Consider the following 13,439-nt stretch of genomic DNA (forward strand, 5'->3'; position numbering starts at 1 on the left):
AAAGAAGGTTATTGAAAATATTTTTATAAATATTTCAAGTTATAAGGAGAAATTGTCTTGGAGATGGACATGTAGAGACTCTAAGAAGTGGATAGAGATAGACATGTAAAGACTATACGGGTGGATAGAGATATGAGGAAAGAGATATGAGGAAGAATATTTCGAGAACCCAATGGTTATATCTGGTTCTTTTCTTTGTAATATTCTCTATTGTATAATGGAATAATTATCTCATTCGTGATGGATATAGGCATAATTGGTCAAACCATGTTAAAATCTAGTGCATCTTTATATTGATTATTTTATTTTTGTGTTCTTGAACTAACATTATTGGAATTGAAGCTTCTGTTAGCACAACAATATTCAATCTCCACCCCACTCTTAATTTGATAATGATGATTAAAATTAATTTACATCTTCTCCTAATATCCACTCTTTATTTACCCGTAATTCTCCTTATGAAATTTCTTCTATGGATTTTGAATATTAACTATTTTATGAAAAAATGTCACATTTTTATCAATATTTCTTTAACTTTGATTACATTTTCCTTTATTTTTCTCTTAAAGAGGTTTTTTTTGGTGATGTATGGTTGCATGATTTCCCAAAAACACAAAAAATAAAAAATAAAAAGTACTAGATTTTCATTGTTCTTCAAATTCTCTCCATTTTCTTGCCTAAAAAATTTATTTTCTCATTTCTTGACAGATGGAACGTATCAAATTCATAATTTAAGTAAATATTTCTTCCCATAAACAATACAACATATAAATATTTCATAATCCAATAAGTTTAGATTCTTTAATACCTTCATCACAACTTCGTCAATTGGAAGATGATAGTTGCATGAACACACATCAACTTGTATTACAACTTATTTACTCTTAAGGACCCTGTTATAACCCAGTGGGAACCAATTCGTTTGTGCCCCGCCATCCAAAAAGGGGTCAAAATTAGGATAGATAAAATTCCAATAAAAAGGAAATTTGAAAATGGTTAGGCAACGGAACAATTGTAAACCATCAAGCAATTGGGAATATGTAGCTCTGTGATTTTCCATTGCCTTTAATGGATTCGCCTCAACCTTTCTACCATTATTCCATTAGAATCCCCTTTCCACGGCATTCTCCCAATTAGACTAGCGTGCCACACCTTAGCTATGGCCTTTTATTATTAAAATTTGAATAAGAATATTTATATCATTTGTAGAGTCCTTCAATCACATTAGCCACACCTTCTCCATTCAAAATGCTGGCAGGCAGTGGCGTAGAAAGTCACGAAAGTTATTTGACAATTAGTTTTATATATAAAAAGAAACTAGAAAGAATATTTCACTACTTGCTGACTCCTCCCAAATGAAGAAATTACAAAGCCACTTATTAAAAGTAGTCATATAACCATATGGGTATTAATATTTATTCATATTTGTGCTTCACGGAGGCCATGATCAAATTGCCCATTTCACGAGTAGGCTGCCTTTTATTATTTTTATCTTCTTTCGAGGGACATAAGGGCCAACATTTTGAGAAGGCTCCTCTCACGTACGCTATCCAAGTCGAACTTTCAGAACATGTTATGTTTGACATCCACAAATATTCCAATCTCTTCTTTGCTTGTTCAAATTTTCCATAAACAAAGAATTTTTTACTTTCAAAGATGGATCAAATTAAACCTAATTCAACTTATGCTTAACTTAGCCAATAGAACCATAATAATAACGTTTTTCAATGGGCTTTTACACCGGCTTAAGGATTTTATTGCTTTTAGAAAGATATAGAATACGGAGAATTTTTCATGGCCGCCATTAGAGTGTTTTGGATTCTCCGAGATCCAAAAGGAAATTGAAAGATGAAAAAAGGAAAAATAATCCGATATGAAAAGGAAACTTTCACATTGGTTACGCTACTAAATAATTGAATGGCATGGATCAAGAGATGTATATCTTTTTGTGACTTTCATTGCTTTGCGGCTTTGCCCCACTTGTACTCCATATTTGAAAATGAAACTTCATTTATTACCGAATTTGAGTTGAACGAGAAGAATATTTCACTGCTGGCCAAATTCCACCTAACCAAAGAAAGCAATTTTTTCCATTTTCTTCTTTTTCCTAGTCTCCTTCACAACGACAAACCAAACATGAAAATCTTTTGCTTTGTTGTTCTCTTCCTGAAAGTCTCTGCCATCCACTTAGACCAGCTTAGCTGAGTACGAATCTTATTCCACATGGAACCCAACAGATTAATTTAATATGATTCTTATTCCATACGCAAAACAAAGGGCGGGACATTGTATAAATTTGAGAGGCCTGTGAATGGGTTTGGTGCATTAGCTTCAAGTCCCTAACGAATCGGATGGCCATTAAGACGTATTATCGCTGCCTCTCAGGCAATGGAGAGCGTGAAATGACCATGCAGGAGTTCAAAAAGTGGCTAAAGAAATATGATGCTGACAAGGATGGGAGAATAAGCAAGGACGAACTCCGGGACGCGATTCGGGCCACTGGCGGGTGGTTCACCAGGTGGAAGAGCAGGAAAGGGGTGCGGTCCGCGGATGTGAATGGCGACGGCTTCATCGACGTCCACGAGATTGAAAACCTTGTGGAGTTTGCGAAGACGCATTTGCGTGTCAAGATCGTGGAATTCTAGATTTTCCATCTTTTTTACCACCAAAGCCCAAGGAATTGGGCTTTCAAATAAGAAAAATGAGTGGGGTATGTAATTATAAAAAGGAAAAAATTTATATGTTTCATAAGATAGTGAAATGAAATATCATGTGTTATGTTGATTTTGCAATAAATTTTCTGTAGATAAAAAAGATTCATTTTCATCAATCCCTTTCAAAAACTTCATTCCATAATATTAATAATATTGTTTTTGGTTATTTGATATAAATTCATGACAATGACTTAAATTTATTTTTATTTAAAGTAAAGGTTTATTCCACTTTACCTTTCAACCTATATTGTATTTTTCATATTACCTCATCTAATTTAAAATCGAGTAATGTATCTTACATATTTTATAATTATAATTATATGCAATATATATTTTTGGAATAATAGTGTTATATTTTTTTTATAGAAAGCACATGTGTTCTCCACGTGACCTGTTTAAGTGAGGGCAAAAGGGTAATTTTATTTTAAAACTCCTTCTACCCTCCTTTCCCTTATGCTAAATCCTCAAATTATAATCGAAACCCTAGAATCCAAAGGAAGTTAATACACTCATCAAAGGGCTGACATCGAAGAGAAGATATGGAGTTCAAATGTATGTTTTTTGTCTTGCAATTTCTTTAATAACTAAAAAAATCTCAGCAAAGAGGGTTAGGGTTTTTTTTTTTTTTTTTTAATGTTTCAAAAAATTTAGGGAAAATTAAAAAGAAATTTGGGGAAACTTATTTGCATTTTGTTATGACATTTTTTTTCCTTTTAATTAATGTGGCATTATTGATTTACCCAATGTTGATTTACCTAATTAATGTTACTTCAATTTTATTTTATTTTTTCCTTTTAAATTTTTACTTATCTATATTTGTAATGTATTATATGATGTGTAGAAATTAACGAAGAAGAAAGGAGGTTGATATTAGTTTGGTCCTTTGATATCAGTTTATTTCTTTGTAGGTTTGCATAGTTTTCAATTGTTTTTACATCCATCAAGTAATTTTTTTTTACTTAATGATCGGCGTTTGGTTTAATTCTGTCTTTGTTTCTATTAGACATCTTTATTTTTCATTCATTGCTTTCATAGTCTCTTACAATTTTGATTGCTCTCGGTTTCATTTGGATTTATGCTTTGTTTTTATAGAAAATGTTTTTAGACATACATTATAAGGATTTTCTTTTTTTTTTTCTTTTTTTTCTTTTTTTTTTAGTCAAGGGTCCAGGTTTCTAGATTGTGAAAGGTTTTCTAAAAAAGTATTTTCTGTTAAATAATCAATGGAACCTTTTCTAACTTCTTGCTTGTCTCGTCCACTGAACCCCTAATTGATACACGATTATTGTTACAAGATTTAATTTGTAAAGACAAAGCAGTTGTGGTTAATTTTGACGGCATCTCCTAGTAATAGTATTTCGAAGGATCTAGTTTACTTGATATCGTAGTTCCTAGACAAGGAGAAATACAAAAAAACAGTTAAGTTCTACATATCATTTTTTTCTTCTTCAGTTATCACCTAAAAATTTTTACTTACCTAACTAATGTTGCAAAATTATCATTTTGCCCTCACTTAAATAGGTCATGTGGAGAGCACATGTACTTTCTGTCCAAAAATGTAACACCGTCACTCCAAAAATATACATTGAATGTAATTATAAAGTATGGATGATACATTACTCGATTTTAAACTTGATGGGACAATATAAAAAACACGGTATAGGATTGGGGGTAAAGTGTAAAAAACCCTTAAAACAATTATTGTTGTATGTATGCATAATATATATATATATATATTAAGTTTTATTATAGAAACCAATTTTAAAAAAATTAACAAAAAGAAAATATAAGATTAAAAAAGTAAAATATAGAATTCAACCTTTTAAAGTGCTATTAGCTTTTTAAATTAAAAATAAAAAATTTTCAAACTATATAAATTATAAATAATTTTACTATATTTTATTTTCATTATAATTAAACAAGAAAATGTTACATAATTTTTTATTATTTCAGTAGTTTTTCAATTCGTTTTTAAGATTAAATCATAATAGATTAAAATTGCAGTGTTTTTATTCAAAGTGTTTTTAGTGAAAGTATTTTTAAAACAATCACCTATCAAGTGATTCTTTAAAAAAAAATACTACAAATGATTTTTCAACACGATTTTTCAAATTTTTAGAAGTATTTTTTGAATTTTACCAAACACCTAATTTTTTTTCAAAAACATTTTTAAGGCTAAAAGAGCTTCCTAGAATCGCTACCAAACAAACTTTAAAACTGTGTTTGATAGTGACTTTAAAAAACATTTTTAATATTTCTAATATTTGAAATTTTTAATATTTCAAATATTAAAAATGTTAAAAACACTTTCTAAAATCAACATCAAATATAAGAATGCATTTTTGGTAGCAATTCTATAAAACGTTTCTAATCTTTCTAACACTTAAATAATAAAAATTTTCGAATATTAAAAATGTTAAAAACGTTTCTTAAAATCACTATCAAACGAGCTTTAAATTAAATTAATTATGTCATTTATAAAAATAATAAAATAAGGATACTTTAATCATCATCTTTGAATAGAAGTAATTAATCTACTGAAATGAAATCAAACTTGTTTTAATCTTTTTGGAGTGAAAAAGCAAAGAATTATACAAGAAATTTCAAATATTTTGATCCTGTTACATCTTTTCCCAACTTCTCTCCTATTCTTTCTTTGGCTGGCCCCAAGTGGGGGCTATGAGAAATAACTGCATGTGAAAACAGTCATATATTAATGCTTTCAGGGCCTATTTTCCCATAAAATTCAAATAAATGCTTACACAGAAAATTTGCAGTGTTCATGGAATCACATGAACACAGTATACACATTTACAAAATTAGAACTATGATTCTGAAGCAGGGTACAGCTGCAGCGGATCTACATCTTTGTAGACAATCTATAGCCAACTTCTTTCTCAGTGCCAGTGAAGAACTTTTGCTGTCAATAGCTGCTGCCTCAGACAAGTGTAAACCTGTATTATGTTGAAAGGAGGATTTCTATTGAACATGCTCACTGCTGGTCAATTCTGAGATTTGTACCAGTGACCTGAAACCAAATCTTGCCTTCAACAATACTGGGGCTATAGCTGTGGAGAACGCTATGCTCTTTGCTAAACTTCAAAGGACCCCAAAATTTCCATGCTGAGCGGAAATCAGATTTACCTGAATAGTTCCAGAACAAGCATACTCGAAAACTGGTCCATCTCTGAATCCAGAGGATTGTGCGTTAATTTCCTGCTGACTTCTTCAAATATCAACAATGGGAGGTGGCAGTCTCCAGTAGTTCCATGAATTAAAATCCTCCTGGAATTAAGGGAAAGAAAAGGTTGGACAAAAATAAGAATAACTAGACCTGAGAATTCAGAAAATTTGCTTGAATGGATGGGACACACAAGGCTAGCTCAGCTGGTCCCAAGTCTGGAAGGAGGTCATGGGAGATAGACAAGCAATGTAAAACATACAGTTTAACCTTATTGATGGAAAAGGGCAGCTAGATCAAAACCTGCTCAGAAGAGGATGTGGATGGAAACATGCCATTCACAAGAGTGTGAAGAGAAGTATATGATTTTGTGTCCACACGGCGGTTCACAGCAACCTCACCCTGCAGACTCAAAATGGTCAGAAGAGAAGTTTTCACAAATTATACCAGTGCACATAGTTTTCTGTTACACCTGTATAGAAGTCTGCAGGTTACCTTAGGATTAATGATGAATATTTTTCCTTTTGGAATTCCAACCTTAAGGTAGCTAAACTCATCAGTGTCCCGGTTTCCAAAACCAGCATAGAATGGATTGCAATCGGAAGGAAATAATGCCTTGATATCCTGAAAATTGGGGAACTAAAAGCATTATTAGCTACCTTTTTTCATCCTTAACCTTTCACTCATCCAACAAATGATCTGGGCATGCACAAAGACCCTACACTGATGAATTATCAAGAGAATCCAAAAAAAACCCCTTTGGTTATTTCCATGATTGACAGCACATTAAATCAATTAGTGAACTTTTGAAGACATTTGGGCATCCCACCAAAATGGACGAGTCTGTTGTCTTTTAGATAGCATTTTAATATATAAATTTATCAGTGTAGTTGCATTTTTATTACCAATTCATTCAAAGCAATAAACAAGAATCCAAATCGTTTTAAATATATCCAAAAAAAAAATCTAAATTGTTTTATGAGGGAGGAAGAACATGGGAGACAGAAAGGGCATTTCAACATCCTGTGAAAACCAATCATTCTATCACCTTTTAAGATGTCATTTCAATATGCAAATTGGAGGGTAACAAAGTCATGTTACCATAATCACCAATTATAACAGAAACAAGATCATCTGTCAAAACCTAGAATATCCTTTCTCTAAAATATTGCCAAGAAAAATTATAGGCTATTAGATCTTAGAGTATGCACTTCAAATAGAATGTAGGACACAATGGGTCCATATGATCTGCATGGGACACCCAAAATGCCTTTAATTCTCCTACTAGCAGCACAGATCTCAAATACGATAAGGGTCAAAACAACAAATAGGAAATACTACATCAGAGTGGTGAAAATATATTAGATATATCTAGATACATTTCTAATAGTTGGGAACTAACCTCCAAGCAAGCAATCTTGAATTCATGAGGAGCTCTTCTAATAACTGAGGAAAATAAGAGGTAAGTGAATTCTCTCAGAACATACAGTAAAACAAAAAAACATAAGAAAAGAAAAGAAATGAGCAGTGACATAAATAAATTTCAAGATATGTTCACAGAGCTGGTAAGCTCCATTCAAACATTAAATATGTGCAGTTTGAATGATTATAAACAGTTAGCACTAGTATAGTGCACACAATAAGACACTCCAGGTAAGTTTAGTGATTCTAACAGGCTCCTCACATTTAGCCAATCTGTCCATTTGCATGTAGAGGAAAGTTTACCGCCACATTATTGATCAGGTGGTTTGCCAAGATAAGGAATTATCTCAGGATTTGTGCAGCATTGGCAAACCCTAAGGACAAATATGATGCTTCCATTTTTTTTTTTCTTTTTTTCTTTTTCTTTTTTTTGAATAAGCAAAAACTAATTCAGTACCACCTATCAAAAGGAGCACAACAAAGTAAATGGGTCGCATATAACGGTGCCAAAGGCAAAAGAAAAAATAGAGAAAAAGCAGTAAACCCATTCCATACAAAGTTAATGGCAGATTGATAAATAAATGGAATTTATGTGTGAGATCTGAGAAACAGTGCATATACACCAAATACCTTCTCGAAAGAGAGAAGGAAAAAGTCCATCAGGGGAAATAACAACTGGCCCATCTGGCAAAGCCTTTCCATCCTGAAAATATGAAAAATGATATTCTTTAAAAGAAAGGAATAAATAATAAAATAAATAAAACATTCAGGGTTCCTAAATTTTGATTTCTCACTTCAAATCAAGAAGTAAAAACAATTCTCCCTCACCTGCTTAAGATTGAATAAAAATTGCCTAGTGTGATAGGCCTGGGAAATTGCTCGTGCACTAAGGAAAAGCAATTGATATCCATTTTCCTGCAAAACATGCAAGAATAGAATAGGTTTTTGAAAGACAAATTCTGTTGTAACTTGTCATGAATTATGTTGTATACAATGAATAGAAACTGCATACCAAAACCAGAAGCAAAAGGGAAATGATGAGTAAAAAAAAATCATAGCCAATAGCACAAATTCCATTTGAGGAATGATGGTTACCATACAACTGAACAGTTTTCTAGGTAAAAAGTGGGACCTGTCCATTAGATTATCTATGTGCACTAAAGAAGGAAATTTGCAATATAAAATACTGCCTTAAGTGATAAACATGATTTGAAAATTTTCCTAATTATGAGAACATATGAGGAAACACAACAAACCTTAATAGCAGAAAATAGATGTGCTACACCTGTCTGTGACCAATCTACTCCAACCATAGGCATGAACTGCCCTAGAACATCTGACCTGTAATAAGAATGCAAGACAAAAGGAGTCAGATGGGTTCAAGCAAGAATATATGATCTACTGGTGCTTGTATCAACCAAACTATAATAGAAGTGACATTCAATCCAAAAACATCTAACATACAAGGTATCAATTTTTAACCTTAGAAAAAGATTTGAGTACCCTTACTTGGTAATTGTCCCATCAACATCTGAGATTACTATGCGAGTGTTCCATTTCCACAAATAAATGCTTGCATCAACCTGTTAACAAGTATTTCAATAAAGTATGGTAACAAGGAAAAACAGAGAGGAAAAGAAGTGTGTGTGTGTGTGAGAGAGAGAGAGCTAGAAAAAGAAATTGAAAAATGAAGCAACAAGTGACCTGCTGCTCCCCCAGCATTGCAGTTGAGAATGTAAAGGTTATCGTGTTCCTTCCTTCCTTCAGATTCAAGGATGCCAGCTGTTCAGACGTTGGAGTGATTACTCGTACCTTCTTTTTTGTCAGCTTGGGTTTACACACATTATCATTCCCATCTGTGCCAGCAGTCATCTCTGAAGCATTCTCAGCATCAGATTGTCTGGTGTTATTGATAACTGGCTGGACAGATGAGATGGCTCTTGATCTTCTAAAAGGCCAAAGCTTCCAGCTTCCACCAGAGGCAACAATGGCTTTCGCTGGATCCCCTTCAAGAGTTTTCTCAACTTGGTCAACAGCTATCATGCCTTTCAATTCAAGTATTTGTTCCTTTCCCAATGAAAGCATTCCTAAAACAATAGGTGCAGCTGCATCCCATGGGAAGTAATGGCCACTAATTCTGACGACAAGGTTATCTTTTTTCAACACATCAGGACCCAGAGAGGCAAATTTATCCATATCCAATTTCTCAGCATCAAAGGCCTGAGAAGCAGCAGCAGCCCCCATCCCTTCATATAACAAATGTTTGCAAAGAGATATTTCTGCAGTAAAGTACAGGACATAAGTGACTTTGTGAAGTTCATAGCTTCAGGGAGTGTTGTGCACAGGATACTTCTCCACACGTCTATTGTTCAAAGTGGAGTTATTAATAAAGAAAAAGGAGTCATCCCATAACTGGAGTTATCATCACAAATGTCATAAAAGAAATGGAACTCACATCATTTATTGAAATCGAAAAAAGAAATCATCTTTACATACTATGAGAAATAAAACTGACTTAATTTCAGATCTTACATAGAAGTAATGCAATTGATTTCATTTCAGTATGCCAAAACACCTTGAAATTATGTAAATCCTTGAAATATAAATGAGAAAATAGTCAATTTCTCTTACCAACAGCAGGGTCTGCAAGAACATTTATGAGCTCCCTTGAAATTTGAGTATCCTCGAGTGAAGGCTGTTCTTGTACTAATATGTGTTTATTGTCTGCATTCAACTTTGTTAAGGTTGAGATGTTGTTCCTAAGCAATGCCCATCCCAAGGATTTGGAATTTGAATCCAGAGAAAGGCTTATAGGATGATGAAGTTTGTGTGCATCCAGATCATCACCAAGAGGGCCCATATTAGGTAAAGATTCGGCCAGCCGCTCAACTTCCTCACAAGTGACCTTGATACTTGAAGGAATACTAATAGAACTTGATACTACCCTTGACTTATCTATCAAGTTGTCCAAATCATTTGGTGGATTCTCTTGAACAGAGCTGTCTGGAGATGAATATGACACATAATTTGCATCAAATAAATCTTCTACTGCTTCATTGCTATCCAGTTTAAGTGAGGGACAGTTTTCTTTCTCCACAGGATCCAGAGAAATCAAGTCCAATGACCGAACTTCAGAATGCTTGAAATCATCGAGGTCACTGAAAGGGAATTGTTCGTCATCTGAACTCTCTGGTGGCGAAATTCTTATCACTTTTGTTGGGACATAATCACCATCAAACTCTTGAGAATCTCCAATAGACTCCAAAGAACGTTGGAGTTCACTGTTTTTTTTTTCATCCCTGATATTTTCCTTACATTGGACTTGATGACCTGAATCACTGAAACTGGAAATGGTGAAACTGCCATGTGACATGGTTTCTTCAACTGAATTGTCTACTCTGACCATTTCAGTATAGGATTCCTGCATCACGAGTGGCTCTTCAAGACCTGCCTCACCATTGGCAGGCATGCAAGAATAAGATGGACTACCATGTTGAGAATGATTTTCAGGAACCTTTTTGGCTTCTGACTTAATATCCTCAGCAAGTCTCTCGGTAACTGTATCCTGATGAATAATTTCTAATACCTGAGTCTTCAAGAAAATTAGAACCCATTTAGAATATATCAATTGAAGATAGGGATTCAACTACAACTTATTTCTAACAGAGTTCATGGAAGTTCTCACTTTCAAGAATCTTTGCATTATTAAAAAAGTTTCAACTATCATTATCTCCTAAAAATCCTAGATTGTTTGAAGATACTTTTGCCAGTAATACCAGATTCTAGTAGAGAGTTTACCTCAGATATTAGCTCAGAAGTCTCATGTAGAGTTTTGTCATGAACATGAACTTCCCCACTTCCTCCACAGGCAAGGTACAGAATCTCTTGGGTTTCTTTGATAGAATCATCTAACCCTACTGTTGAGCTACCTGATGTTTCACAATATATAAAGGATTGAACTCCGTCCTGTTCATTCTCCTCCTCCAAAACATCATGACCTGATAAAACAGCATCCCTTTCATCAAATGCCTCTTCTTCATTGAACTGCTTGCAAGGACTGACTTCAAGCTCCGCAGTCTGTGGAATTTGTGACTCAGAACCGGTGATGCTAGAGGTGACACTTTTCACATTATCATGATGATCAGCATCTCCTACACTGACTTCATTAATCACTCTTAATATTTCAGAAAGCTCCTGTGTTTCTCCCAAATCAGTTTCATTTAAAGAAGATGTTTCAACAGGGGTGCCTAAGCATGACATTTCTAAACCAGTTTCCCCAACAGAACATTCTGAATTATGAAATCCAGATTGAGAATTGTTGCTCATTTCCCCATCGCAGAAACCATTTTCTTCCTGTAACTGGGAAGGGTTTGAACCATTTTCCATGTCCTCATTCACACATAAGGCTGTCTGGCTTTTTCCATCATTATCAGCCTCAGTGTCCAACCTATCTTCACCAGAAATTTGTGAAGCTTTATCTTTCTTTGGCTTCTTGGTGGCAAGACTGGTAGTCCACCTGACCTCCAAGAGGTTAGCCGCAATTTCCGCCCTCTCCAATGAACTTACCCTGGTCACGTCAGCACCACTTTCCTTCTCCCTAAAACTCTCCTGCTTCATTGACTTTCGTCCAAAAACAAGCCCCATAAATCGGCCCCGCCGGGAGGTAGTCCTAGGCACAATCTTTCCAGTGCTCAAATCAATAGGAGCAACTGGCTTCTGTCCATTTGCATCAAAATTGCAACTTTTGGACTTCATAGGCCTCCTATCATTGGATTCCTCATCCCTCTCATCCCCAGAAGATAGGGAGGAAGGGTACAACATGGATTCCCCTTCTTCGACATCCACCTCCTTGAGAAAGAAGGCTTCCCCCTTATGATCCAAATACATGTGGAAATTGGCTTCGACTCCATTAACACTTATGTTAACTACCTTTTCCCTCGTCTTCAAAACCCCTTGAAATTTGCCAAATCGAACATACCAGGGCGAAGACTTAAAACTCCCATCTTGCTGTTCAACAACGATAATGTCCACTGCCCCACCAAATGGATGAAAAGGGCCAGAAACGGTGTAGACGCCCCGAGATATGTAGCTACTCAGTCTCTCCACCGCATACATCCTCCGAAAATTCAAATTCCCAGACCACCTTGATCACGAAATCTCAAAATCCCATCCAATTAAGAAACCAATTGATCTCTATATAACTGCTTTCTAGTTCGAAACTGTCCCCTTTTAAATCAGGGGCCTTTAAAACCGCTGTAATTTCATCCAAAAATTCCAATCTAGGACGAACCCAGATCACAAAATCTAAAAATCCAATTGATCACCCCGCGAAAACTATGAGGGCAGTTCGCTCGAAAGAAACACATAACTCAGGCAAAACAAGAGTCAAAACTGATCAAAACCAACTAGGCAAAAAGAAAAACCCAAATTGATGAGATTGATGAATTGCCCAGCAACTAAATCCAGAAACAAACGAGAAAATCCTGAAGAGAAAGCAAACCCAGCTCAGAAACTCCCCACTTTGAAAGACAGCCCATATGGAAAAGGTCTTTCAACCACCCGTAATAAAAACGAAGCGCGAAGAACAGTTGGTGTCAATAAAAGCATATTCGCATTAAATTATTCGAATGTGCCAAACCCGTCATCCACTAAATCCAAAACGAAACGACATCGTATAGCGTTTCGGAAATGATAGAAGGATTCAGGAAAGAAAATTCCACAAAACAAAAAAGGGTTGGAGGCATTGATAGATACAAGTAACCTGGGAGAGAAGAAAGCTGGGTTTACGAGCAACGGCCCAAACAGTTTTCGCGATCTCTGTAGACACCGCGAGAATGAGAGGAAAGAGAAGAAAGAAGGTGAGATTTAGATGTTTTTCTAGGAAATATCGACGGGAGAGAGGGAGAGGCGACACGTAAGCAATGTTATGAGAATGGTGTCTAGTTAGGTATGCAGTTTTATTAGGTGGGCCAGGCAGCTCCCTGCTTTCTACAATCTTCATCAAAGATGGTCTGAAACATGGACTCGCGTGGCCTCCTCCCCACCCTTTTACCCTCCAGTTCCACCTCATCCCCTCCACCTGAACTTTTCTGTTGGGTTGCGTGGAGTTCAATTTCAACCAC

At 35.1% G+C, this 13,439-nt stretch overlaps 2 protein-coding genes across 4 annotated transcripts; one reads left to right on the forward strand and one right to left on the reverse strand.

The window, feature by feature from the left end:
• Positions 1–2,361: 2,361 nt before the first annotated feature.
• On the forward strand, positions 2,362–2,760 carry LOC117907919 (probable calcium-binding protein CML23). The gene has a single exon (XM_034821600.1). The coding sequence runs from the start codon at positions 2,403–2,405 to the stop codon at positions 2,643–2,645; it is 243 nt and encodes an 80-aa protein (XP_034677491.1). The 5' UTR covers positions 2,362–2,402; the 3' UTR covers positions 2,646–2,760.
• Positions 2,761–5,396: 2,636 nt separating this feature from the next.
• Positions 5,397–13,199, reverse strand: LOC117906519 (phosphatidate phosphatase PAH2). 3 transcript variants are annotated; one of them, XR_004649849.1, is made up of 12 exons: positions 11,116–13,198; positions 9,949–10,909; positions 9,022–9,596; positions 8,827–8,900; positions 8,574–8,658; positions 8,146–8,232; positions 7,948–8,020; positions 7,298–7,341; positions 6,391–6,519; positions 6,199–6,297; positions 5,859–5,999; positions 5,397–5,742 (listed from the first exon to the last, which is right to left on the reverse strand). XR_004649849.1 is itself a non-coding variant. In XM_034819557.1 (11 exons), the coding sequence occupies exons 1-11, from the start codon at positions 12,430–12,432 to the stop codon at positions 5,943–5,945; spliced, it is 3,495 nt and encodes a 1,164-aa protein (XP_034675448.1). In that variant the 5' UTR covers positions 12,433–13,199; the 3' UTR covers positions 5,397–5,942. The 3 variants fall into 3 exon arrangements, 2 of the variants coding, with proteins under 2 accessions (XP_034675448.1, XP_034675446.1); XM_034819557.1 differs by having other exon boundaries at positions 5,397–5,999; positions 9,949–10,903; positions 11,116–13,199; XM_034819555.1 differs by having other exon boundaries at positions 5,397–5,999.
• Positions 13,200–13,439: the final 240 nt, after the last annotated feature.

This window comes from Vitis riparia, chromosome 18 (assembly GCF_004353265.1).
Source record: "Vitis riparia cultivar Riparia Gloire de Montpellier isolate 1030 chromosome 18, EGFV_Vit.rip_1.0, whole genome shotgun sequence".
Classification (NCBI taxonomy): domain Eukaryota; kingdom Viridiplantae; phylum Streptophyta; class Magnoliopsida; order Vitales; family Vitaceae; genus Vitis; species Vitis riparia.

Bases quoted from the DNA above. Each gene is read 5' to 3' on its own strand.
- LOC117907919 (XM_034821600.1), top strand. From the start codon at position 2,403: ATGACCATGCAGGAGTTCAAAAAGTGGCTAAAGAAATATGATGCTGAC.
- LOC117906519 (XM_034819555.1), bottom strand. From the start codon at position 12,432: ATGTATGCGGTGGAGAGACTGAGTAGCTACATATCTCGGGGCGTCTAC. The intron at 8,021-8,145 runs GTGAGGGAGAAT...TCATATTTTCAG, and splicing joins TTTTATTCAATCTTAAGCAG to GATGGAAAGGCTTTGCCAGA. The intron at 6,000-6,198 runs GTTTTGATCTAG...CCTTAATTCCAG, and splicing joins CCACATCCTCTTCTGAGCAG to GAGGATTTTAATTCATGGAA.